Source organism: Triticum urartu, chromosome 1, assembly GCF_003073215.2.
Source record: "Triticum urartu cultivar G1812 chromosome 1, Tu2.1, whole genome shotgun sequence".
In the NCBI taxonomy this organism is placed as follows: Eukaryota; Viridiplantae; Streptophyta; class Magnoliopsida; order Poales; family Poaceae; genus Triticum; species Triticum urartu.
In genome coordinates, this window is record NC_053022.1 from 330,308,594 (window position 1) to 330,321,171 (window position 12,578).

Below are 12,578 nucleotides of genomic sequence, written 5' to 3' on the forward strand. Positions count from 1 at the left end.
TTTCTTTAAAGTTTTTCTTTCTTTCCTTTTATATGTTCTATCACTTGGCTGAAACTTTGTTAAGTCTCATCTAGCCACACCCTGAATAAAATGGCAAAATTTCAGTCACGAAAACATTCCAGTACATCGCCCTGATAGCAAATGCAACAGATTCTTCACCAGATGAAGGGACAATCGGGACACAGTACAATGTGGGAGGCATCGGTGCAAAATCAGAGTTGGACATGGATCAAATCGCCTAGTAGTAATTAATAACGGCATCACTAGAACAATCGTTGAACGTAAAGCTCCCTGAAGGAAGTTGCTTCCACACGCGATGCCAACAACAAAAGCCGACACTCCGCCGTTGCTCAATTTAATCTCGGAGAAATGTAGTTAAAATTGTACTCCCTCCGTTCCAAAACAGATGACTCTATAAAGTTGGGTCGTCTATTTTGAAACGGAGGGAGTACGTACTAAACATATGCAAGCGAAGGATTTCCATGCACTTCAATTATCAAGCATACTCGGTACATGTTAAAAAGTATACTACCCCATGAAATTCTAGTGCCGCTAGTTTCGCATCAACTCTACATGAAATTCTTAAAACGAAACAACTGAGTAGTACCTGAACATAGAAAAAAGGAAAAGGATCTGGGCAAAGTAACCACAACCACCACCACTTGCTATGTCCAAAAGCATGGGTTCGTCGCCGCAGGGTCGCGCGCCTCGGGAGCCGTGCACGCGGTACGCACCCGGACGCGAACCGCCGCCGCGCGCGTCCTCCATCACTCCTTAATCCGGAGCCAGCAGCCGAGCTGCGTCGGGTTGAAAACCCCGGGGATGCGGGTGCCGCCCGCCATGAGCAGCATCGACGCCTCGGCGTACCTCCTCGCGGGGTCAGGTGTTGGTGCGGGCGCGGGCGTGGCGGTCTCCTTCCGGCCCGGCGCGGGGGGCCGCTCCCCGAGGAGCGTGCCGAACTTGAGGAACTCGTGCGCCAGGTACCCGGCGAGCAGCTTGCTGCTCCCGCCCTGGGGAGGTGGCGTCGGCATGGTAGGCGGCTTGTTGGCGAACCGCGACAGTTGGTGCGGCTTGTTGCGCAGCAGCTCCTGTCTCCCGGGCGGCGGCGGCGGCGGCGGCGGGAACAGCGGCTGCCGCTGCTCCGACGAAGACGAGTACTCCCGCTCCTTCCGCTTCCCGAGCGCGCCGCCGCGCGGCGCGTCCATCCTCGCGCAGATCGACATCCCGAGGGCCCCGACTGCAGCGGCCGGACGGGATCGCCGATAGCGGCAGGGGAAGGAGGAAAATATGCGGAGGAAAAAGGAAACTGGTTTAAAAAGCTACAGAGGAAGGGAGTTGTGCGGGTGCGGCCGGGCCCACTGGAGAGCAAGTCCGTACTATCACAGGGGGGAGAAAGAGAGAAGGCGCCGAACGGAACGGGGATTTTGGTGGAAAGAGAGGGGAGGAGGGGAGGGAGGGCTCTCTGCAGAATGAGGCGGAGCGGAGGGAGGACGGGGTGGCCTGGTGCGGTGGTCTATTTATATTCAAGCTGTTTGGCAGTTGCCATCGGGTAGGCTATAAATAACAGGAATGCCATCGTGTGGGTTTGCCCCTTGCGTGGGGGGTAATTAATGGTTCTGGAAAGGCCGAGGGTATAGTTGTCATTGTATACGTCGTGTGGGCATGCAATTGGGTTAACATTATCGTCCAATTGGGCTATATGCAGTAATTAGCTCATTCAATTGCCTTAAAAAATTACCCTTAAAAATTGCGTCAAAGAAAGTTCTCTCATTACTTCCTAGGTCCGACGCAACGACAACGGTTCGATGACTTGCATGAATCTCGGTGATGGGATAGTGTGGCGTTGCTAGGCGCAATTGTCTGCTCCTTTGTTTTCCCATGCGACACACGCTTATGACCACTTGATCCCAATAATCGATGTTGACCCAGTATGATGATGTGCCTTCTTTATCAATTTTTCATACAATCACATGTGCGAAGTTTGCTTCCACGCCGTCTCCTTCCTTTTTCTCCATTCGCATACTAAGAGAGAACATGGGGAGGCGATAGATATGTGGGGCGGAGCACTGAATTGCACGGCCTACAACGAGGAGGTGTCGACCGCCAACGGGCTCATTGGGGAGTACTCGCTCTTCCCTCGTGATGGGAAAGGCCTAGGAGGTAGGCCCCACAATTATGTATGCCCCAGCTAAAGGCCCTTGCCCATGTAGATTAGCCCATGAAGCACCTAAGTGAGGGGCTTCTCGTCGATTGTCAAAATGTCTGCAGTCGGATGCCTTCAGTCGGGAAAATGCCTCCATTTGGTCACTCGTATGACTGGCGGGGCCACGACCCTGGGGTGGCTCACCAGGCCGGATTAAGCCAAAAGAATAAAATCACTCTTTAGAACTCATTGATGCATGATACAGACAAGCAATACTTTGATGTAAGACAACCGTATGAGGATGGAATATGTAAGAAAAACAGGACGACATGACATATTCACAGCTACGATGTGCAAACTAAGCAGAAGGATTTTCAAGAAAATAGAAGTAATGCAAGCTAGACACCATATGAAAAATGCAACCAATATTACTCTGCCAAGTTAAAAGTGTCTTGTCATAAGTGGCAATTCAAAAAATTAGAAGCAGTACAATGTAGAAATCAATGCAAGATGCAACCACTATCAAACTGCCATGTTAAAAGCGTCCAATCATGAGTGACTGATGCGGGATACACAACAGCAGTACTTTGATGTAAGAACATGGTATGATAGATAGATGCTGTGTATTCTAGACATAGAAAGCCATGTCATATGCACATGTATAACGTATAAACTCAGCACGTGCAATTTAATCAAAATAGAAGAAATACAGGCTAGACAACGCATGCAACATGAAACCAATTATCACACTGTCAACTTAGAGCAAGCACCTGCGATGGTGGAGTACGGGAGATGAACTCATCATGTAGACTTGGGACTTCAACTTCATTAGCAGTAGCAGTGGCAAATCTAGAGAGTCTCTGTTTGCGTCGGTGCGAAGGACCACCAACATCCCCTAACTTACTCTTTTCCTTCCTATTTTCTGATATTGCCTTATGAAGTCAAAACCACAAGAAGATGAATAAAATTAGCTCTGCATAACTGGTTGATGCATGATACAGACGAACACTACTTTGATGTAAGGCAAGCGCAGGATAGGAGGATGGAATATATACAAAAAAAAGACATCGTTTCATATTCACACGTACGATAGGAGGATGGAATATGTATGGAAAAACAGTAAGCGGAAGGCATTTCAACAAAATTAGAAGAAATGAAAGCTAGGCACCATATGAACATGCAACAAATATCACTCTATCAGGTAAAAAGTGTCTCGTCATAAGTGCCATTTCAAGAAATTAGAAGCAGTACAAGTTAGAAGACAATGCAAGATGCAACCTACATCATAGTCCCAAGTTAAATGTGTCTTATGGGTAAGTGATCGTTGCAGGTATAAGTTGTAAGCTACGCAGATGCAATTCAACATAATCAGAAGCAATACAAACTAGACATCATACGGAAAACGCAACCACGTATAACAGTTCCAAGTAAGAGCAAGCACCTGTGATGGTGGAGTAGGGGAGATGTGCTCATCATGTACACGTATGTTCTAGAAACAGGAACACGTGTCATATTCACAGGCATTATGTGTAAAGTAAGCCGATGCAATTCAAGTTAGAAGCAATACAAGCTAGACATCATACGCAACATGCAACCACATATAATAGTGTCAAGTTAGAGCAAGCACCTGTGATGGTGGAGTAGGGGAGATGTGCTCATCATCTACACAACTACGTTGACTGTCCAGCCTTGTGTTGTCTTGCGAATCTTGTTGGGAGGATGGCGGAGTAGAATCTGTAGAGACCCCCTGTTTGAGTTGCTCCGAAGGACCACCATCATCCACCGCCAAACTAATTTCCTTCAGCTGTAATGATTTTGCATTGTGAAGTCAAACCGATAAGAAAAAGGAATAAAATTCGCTCTTCAGAACTCATTCATGCATGATACTGACGAACACTACTCGGATGAAATGCAAACACATGATGCGAGGATGGAATATGTATGAAAAACAGGATGGTGTGACATATTCACACCTATGATGTGGTAACTAAGCAAAAGGCATTTCAACAAATTAGAAGCACTGCAAGCTAGACACCATATGAAAGATGCAACCAATATCACTCTGCCAAGTTCAAACTGTATGGCGTTTCAACAAATTAGAAGCAGTACATGCTAGAAATCATATGCAAGACACAACCAATATTACAGTGGCGACTTAAAGGTGCCTTATCATAAGTGACTGATGCGGGATATGCAAGAATAGTAGTCTGATGTAGAAACAAGAACACATGTCATATTCACAGGCATTATGTTAAAGTAAGCAGATGCAATTCAACAAAGTTAGAAGCAATACAAGCTAGACATCATACGCAACATGCAACCACATATAATAGTGCCAAGTTAGAGCAAGCACCTATGATGGTGGGGTAGGGGAGATGTGCTCATCATCTACATAGCTACGTTGACTGTCTAGCCTTGCGTTGTCTTGCGAATCTTGTTGGGAGGATGGCGGAGTAGAATCTGTAGAGAACCTCCGTTTCAGTTGCTCGGAAGGACCACCATCATCTAATGCCTTGCCAATTTCCTTCAGCTTTATTGATTTTGCATTGTGAGGTCATACCGACAAGAAAACGGAATATCATTCGCTCTTCAGAACTCATTCATGCATGATACTGATGAACACTACTCTGATGAAAGGCAAAGTCATGATACGAGGATGGAATATGTACGAAAAAATGGACGGCTTGACATATTCACACCTATGATGCGGTAACTAAGCATAAGGCACTTCAACAAATTAGAAATACTGCAAGACACCATATGGAAGGTGCAATCAATATCACTCTGCCAAGTTAAAACTGTCTCGTCATAGGTGGCGTTCATCAAACTAGAAGCAATACATGCTAGAAAGCATATTCAAGACACAAACCAATATCACACTGCCAACTTAAAGGTGTCCCATCATAAGTGACTGATGCAGGATACACAAGAAGAGTAGTTTCATGTAAGAACATGGTGTGATAGACAGATATAGTATGTACCAAAAACAGGAAAGCGTGTCATATTCACATGTATCATGTGTAAGCTAAGCAGATGCAGTTTACACTAATTAGGAGCAATACGAGCTAGACACCATATGCAACATGCAACCAGATATCACACTGCCAAGTTAGAGCAAGCACCTTGGATGGTGGAGTAGGGGAGCGGAGACTTGGACCTTGTAATGCACTATCAGTACAAGGAGAATCGGTACAGATGCTCCATTTACGTTGCTGCAAAGGACCACCATCATCGCCTTCCTTATTCTTTTCCTTCCTATTTCTTCATTTTGCCTTGTCAAGTCAAACCCACAAGAAAAAGGAATAAAATTTGCTCTTCAGAACTCATTGATGCATGATACTGACGAACACTACTTTCATGTAAGGCAGCCGCATGATAGGAGGATGGAATATGTATGAAAAACAGGATGGCGTGACATATTGACATGTATGATGTATAAAGTGTAAACTAAGCACAAGGTGCTTGAACTTGTTAGAATCGATGCAAGCTAGAAACCATATGAAAGATGAAACCAATATCACTCTGCCAAATTAAAAGGGTGCCCTAACAAATGTATTTGACCAAATTAGAAGCAATACATGGCAACAGGCTAGAAATAATATGCAATATGCAATGAATAAAGGTGACTCATCATAAGTGATTGATGCAGGATACAGAAGAGAGGTAGTTTCATGTAAGGACAAGGTTAACACATAAATGTAGTGTGTACCAAAAATAGGAAGGCATGTCATATTCACAGGTATAGTGTGTAAACTAAGCAGATGCAATTTACCCTAATTAGAAGCATTACAAGCTAGAAACCGCATGCAACATGCAACCACATATCACACTGCGAAGTTAGAGCAAGCACCTGTGATGGTGGTGTAGGGGAAGTGCGGTCTTCAGGTACAGAGCTACGTTCAATTTCTTCATTTAGGCTTGCTGTTTCTTGAGAATCATGTGGAGAGGATGAAAATGCATTCTTTATAAGAGTATTGCGTCTCATATTAACCCACGCGCGTGACTGTCTCATCATAAGCGATAGACGCAGGATACACAAGAACAGTAGTTTGATGTAAGAACATGGTGTGATAGGCAGATGTAGTATGTACCAAAAACAGGAAGGCGTGTCATATTCACATGTATAATGTGTAAGCTAAGGAGATGCAATTTAACAAATTGGGAGCATTGATGAGGGATACACAAGAAAAGTAGTTTGATGTAAGAACATGGTTAATAGAAAGACGTAGTATGTACCAAAAACAGGAAGGCATGTCATATTCACAGGTATAATGTGTTAACTAAGCAGATGCAATTTACCCTAATTAGAAGCATTACAAGGTAGACACCATATGCAATATGCAACCACATATCACACTGCCAAGTAAGAGCAAGCACCCGCGATGGTGGTGTGGGGGAATTGCGGTGATCAACTAGAGAGCTACGTTGACTATCTTCATTTAGCCTTGCTGTTTCTTGAGAATCATGTGGGGAGGATGACACTGCACTCTTTAAACGAGTAGGGCGTCTCACAGTAACCCACTCGGGTGACTGTCTCATCATAAGTGATTGATGAGGGATACAAAAGAGCATTAGTTTGATGTACGAACATGGTTAATAGACATATGTAGTATGTATCAAAAACAGGAAGGCATGTCATTATCAAAGGTATAATGTGTAAAGTAAGCAGATGCAATTTAACCAAATTGGAAGCAATACAAGCTAGACACCATATGCAACATGCAACTACATTTGACAGCGCAAAGTTAAAGCAAGCACCTGGGATGGTTGTGTGTGGAAATTGAGATCATCAATTGCAGAGCTACATTTACTGTCTCCAACTGCTGACACTGCACCCATTAGAGCGCTGAAACACTTAGTGCTTATCTTCGAATTATGTTACGTCTTGAGCTTGCGTGGTTTTCCCCGAAGAGGAAGGGATGATGCAGCAGAGTAGCGTAAGTATTTCCCTCAGTTTTTGAGAACCAAGGTATCAATCCAGTAGGAGGCCACGCTTGAGTCCCTCGTACCTGCACAAAACGATAGCTACTCGCAACCAACGCGATTAGGGGTTGTCAATCCCTTCACGGTCACTTACGAGAGTGAGATCTGATAGATATAATATTTTTGGTATTTTTGGTATAAAGATGCAAAGTAAAAAGTAAAAGCAAAGTAAAAGGCAAAGCAAGATTAAAGTGATGGAGATTGATATGATGAGAATAGACCCGGGGGCCATAGGTTTCACTAGTGGCTTCTCTCAAGAGCATAAGTATTCTACAGTGGGTGAACAAATTACTGTTGAGCAATTGACAGAATTGAGCATAGTTATGAGAATATCTAGGCATGATCATGTATATAGGCATCACGTCCGTGACAAGTAGAACAAAACGATTCTACATCTACTACTATTATTCCACTCATCGACCGCTATCTAGCATGCATCTAGAGTATTAAGTTAAAAACAGAGTAACGCCTTAAGCAAGATGACATGATGTAGAGAGATAAATCCATGCAATATGAAATAAACCCCATCTTGTTATCCTTGATGGCAACGATGCAATACGTGCCTTGCTGCCCCTTCTGTCACTGGGAAAGGACACCGCAAGATCGAACCCAAAGCTAAGCACTTCTCCCATGGCAAGAACTACCAATCTAGTTGGCCAAACCAAACGGATAATTCGAAGAGACTTGCAAAGATAACCAATCATACACAAAAGAATTCAGAGAAGATTCAAATATTATTCATAGATAGACTTGATCATAAACCCACAATTCATCGGTCTCAACAAACACACCGCAAAAAGAAGGTTACATCGAATAGATCTCCAAAAGAGAGGGGGAGAACTTTGTATTGAGATTCAAAGAGAGAGAAGAAGCCATCTAGCTACTAACTATGGACCCGAAGGTCTGAGGTAAACTACTCACACTTCATCGGAGAGGCTATGATGATGTTGAAGCCCTCCGTGATGACGGCCCTCTTCCGGCAGAGCTCCGGAACAGGCCCCAAGATGGGATCTCGTGGATACAGAAAGTTGCGGCGGTGGAATTAGGTTTTTGGCTCCTGTTCCGATCGTTTGGGGGTACGTAGGTATATATAGGAGGAAGGAGTACGCCGGAGGAGCACCGAGGGGCCCACGAGGCAGGGGGGGCGCGCCCTAGGGGGGGCGCCCCCACCCTTGTGACCGCCTATTTTGTTCCTTGGAGCAGGGTCCAAGTCTCCTGTATCACGTTCGGTGAGAAAATCACGTTCCCGAAGGTTTTATTCCATTTGGACTCCGTTTGATATTCCGTTTCTTCGAAACACTGAAATAGACAAAAAACAACAATTCTGGGCTGGGCCTCCGGTTAATAGGTTAGTCCCAAAAATAATATAAAAGTGGAAAATAAAGCCCAATATAGTCCAAAACATTAGATAATATAGCATGGAGCAATCAAAAATTATAGATACGTTGGAGACGTATCAAGCATCCCCAAGCTCAATTCCTGCTCGTCCTCGAGTAGGTAAATGATAAAAAGAGAATTTTTGATGCGGAGTGCTACTTGGCATAATTTCAATGCAAATCTTCTTAATTGTGATATGAATATTCAAATTCGAAAGATTCAAGACAAAAGTTTATATTGACATAAACATAATAATACTTCAAGCATACTAATAAAGCAATTATGTCTTCTCAAAATAACATGGCCAAAGAAAGTTATCCCTACAAAATCATATAGTCTGGCTATGCTCTATCTTCACCACACAAAGTATTTAAATCATGCACAACCCCGATGACAAGCCAAGCAATTGTTTCACACTCTAACTTTTTCAAAACTTTTTCAATCTTCACGCAATACATGAGCGTGAGCCATGGATATAGCACTATAGGTGGAATAGAATGGTGGTTGTGGAGAAGACAAAAAGGAGAAGATAGTCTCACATCAACTAGGCGTATCAACGGGCTATGGAGATGCCCATCAATAGATATCAATGTGAGTGAGTAGGGATTGCCATGCAACGGATGCACTAGAGCTGTAAGTATATGAAAGCTCAAAAAGAAACTAAGTGGGTGTGCATCCAACTTGCTTGATCATGAAGACCTAGGGCAATTTGAGGAAGCCCATCATTGCAATATACAAGCCAAGTTCTATAATGAAAAATTCCCACTAGTATATGAAAGTGATAACATGAGAGCCTCTCTACTATGAAGATCATGGTGCTACTTTGAAGCACAAGTGTGGTAAAAGGATAGTAACATTGTCCCTTCTCTCTTTTTCTCTCATTTTTTTATTTGGGCCTTTTCTTCCTTTTTATGGCCTCTTTTTATTTGGGCTTCTTTGGCCTCTTTTTTTATTTTATTTTTCGTCCGGAGTCTCATCCCAACTTATGGGAGAATCATAGTCTCCATCATTCTTTCCTAACTGTGACAATGCTCTAATAATGATGATCATCACACTTTTATTTTTCTTACAACTCAATACTTAGAACAAAATATGACTCTATATGAATGCCTCCGGCGGTGTACCGGGATATGCAATATGACAATGATGGAGTGTGTCATGATAAACGGAATGGTGGAAAGTTGCATGGTAATATATCTCGGAATGGCTATGGAAATGCCATAATAGATAGATATGGTGGCTGTTTTGAGGAAGGTATATGGTAGGTGTATGATACCGGCGAAAGGTGCACGGTATTAGAGAGGTTAGCAAAGGTGGAAGGGTGAGAGTGCGTATGATCCATGGACTCAACATTAGTCATAAAGAACTCATATACTTATTGCAAAAATCTAGAAGTTATCAAAGCAAAGTATTACGTGCATGCTCCTAGGGGGATAGATTGGTAGGAAAAGACCATCGCTCGTCCCCGACCGCCACTCATAAGGAAGACAATCAATAAATAAATCATGCTCCGACTTCATCACATAACGGTTCACCATACGTGCATGCTACGAGAATCACAAACTTTAACACAAGTATTCTTTAAATTCACAACTACTCAACTAGCATGACTTTTAATATTATCACCTCCATATCTCAAAACAATTATCAAGTTTCAATCTTTTCTTAGTATTCAACACACTCAAAAGAAAGTTTTACAAATCTTGAATACCAAGCATATTATTATTAAGCAAATTACCATGCTATCAAGAGACTCTCAAAATAATTTAAGTGAAGCATGAGATATCAATAGTTTCTTTAAAACAAATCCACCACCATGCTCTAAAAGATCTAAGTGAAGCACATAGAGCAAAACTACTTAGCTCAAAAAGATATAAGTGAAGCACATAGAGCAAAACTATAATGCTCAAAAGATATAAGTGAAGCACATAGAGTATTCTATCAAATTTTAATTCATGTATGGCTCTCTCAAAAGGTGTGTACAGCAAGGATGATTGTGGCATACTAAGACACAAAGACACAAATAATACAAGACGCTCCAAGCAAAACACATATCATGTTGGTGAATAAAAATATAGCTCCAAGTAAATTACCGATGGAAGTGGACGAAAGAGGGGATGCCTTCCGGGGCATCCCCAAGCTTTGAATTTTTGGTGTCCTTGGATTATCTTGGGGGTGCCATGGGCATCCCCAACCTTAGGCTCTTGACACTCCTTGTTCCATGATCCATCAAAATAATTCACCCAAAACTTGAAAACTTCACAACACAAAACTCAAAATAGAAAACTCGTGAGCTCCGTTAGCGAAAGAAAACAAAAGACCACTTCAAGGTACTGTAATGAACTCATTATTTATTTATATTGGTGTTAAACCTACTGTATTCCAACTTCTCTATGGATTATAAACTATTTTACTAGCCATAGATTCATCAAAATAAGCAAACAACACACGAAAAACAGAATCTGTCAGAAACAGAACAGTCTGTAGTAATCTGTAGCTAGCGCAAGATCTGGAACCCCAAAAATTCTAAAATAAATTTCTGGACGTGAGGAATTTATCTATTAATCATCTGCAAAAAGAATTAACTAAATAGCACTCTTCAAATAAAAATGACAGCAGTTCTCGTGAGCGCTAAAGTTTCTATTTTTTACAGCAAGTTCAACAAGACTTTCCTCAAGTCTTCCCAATGGTTCTACTTGGCACAAACACTAATTAAACACAAAAAACACAACCGAAACAGATTCTAAACAATTTATTTATTACTAAGCAGGAGCAAAAAGAAAGGAATAAAAATAAAATTGGGTTGCCTCCCAACAAGCGCTATCGTTTAACGCCCCTAGCTAGGCATAAAAGCGAGGATATATCTAGGTCTTGCCATCTTTGGTAGGCAATCCATAAGTGTCTCCCATGATAGTTTCATATGGTAATTTTATTTTATTTCTTGGAAAGTGTTCCATGCCCTTTTTTAATGGAAATTGAAATCTAATATTCCCTTCCTTCATATCAATAATCGCACCAACCGTTCTAAGGAAAGGTCTACCAAGAATAATAGGGCAAGAAGGACTGCAATCTATATCAAGAACAATGAAATCTACGGGCACATAATTCCTATTTGCAACAATAAGAATATCGTTAATCCTTCCCATAGGTTTCTTAATAGTGGAATCCGCAAGATGCAAGTTTAGAGAGCAATCATCAAAATTACGGAAATCTAGCAAATCACACAAAGTCTTGGGAATATTAGACACTAGCACCCAAATCACACAAAGCATAAAACTCATGATCTTTAATTTTAATTTTAATAGTTGGTTCCCACTCATCATAGAGTTTTCTAGGTATAGAAACTTTCAAATCAAGTTTTTCTTCATAAGATTGCATCAAGCATCAACAATATGTTCGGTGAAGGCTTTATTTTGACTATAAGCATGTGGAGAATTTAGCACGGATTGCAAAAAGGAAATACAATCAATTAAAGAGCAACTTTCATAATTAAATTCCTTGAAATCCAATATAGTGGGTTTAGCAACATCTAGATTTTTATTTCTTTCAATCCCACTTTCATCAATTTCATCATTAAGATCTAAATTGTAACGCCCTCGATGCGGCTATATCTCCCATGTGTCGAAGCACGACTTAGAGGCATAACTGCATTGAAAGCAATGTCGCAAGTGAGGTAATCTTCACACAACCCATGTAATACATAAGGGAAAGAGATACATAGTTGGCTTACAATCGCCACTTCACACAATTACATGAATAAAGCATTACATCAATCAGATACAATCAAGGTCCGACTACGGAACCAAAATAAAAGAAGACTACCCCAAATGCTACACAGATCCTCGATCGTCCTGACTGGGCTCCGCTACTGATCAACTAGAACGAAACAACACAAAGGACAAGATCTTCATCGACCTCCTCCTGAGCTTGGTTGCGTCATCTGCACGGACTCATCGGCACTTGCAAGCTGGTTTTGGAAGTATCTATGAGCCACGGGGACTCAGCAATCTCGCACCCTCGCGATCAAGAATATTTAAGCTTATGGGTAAGGTAAAGGTATGAGGTGGAGCTGCAG

The 12,578-nt window shown here is 42.1% G+C and overlaps 1 protein-coding gene across 1 annotated transcript; it reads right to left on the reverse strand.

The window, feature by feature from the left end:
* Positions 1-475: 475 nt before the first annotated feature.
* Positions 476-1,478, reverse strand: LOC125533036 (branchpoint-bridging protein-like). Its single transcript, XM_048696841.1, has one exon. It carries the CDS (start codon positions 1,221-1,223, stop codon positions 768-770), a length of 456 nt encoding a protein of 151 aa, XP_048552798.1. The 5' UTR covers positions 1,224-1,478; the 3' UTR covers positions 476-767.
* Positions 1,479-12,578: the final 11,100 nt, after the last annotated feature.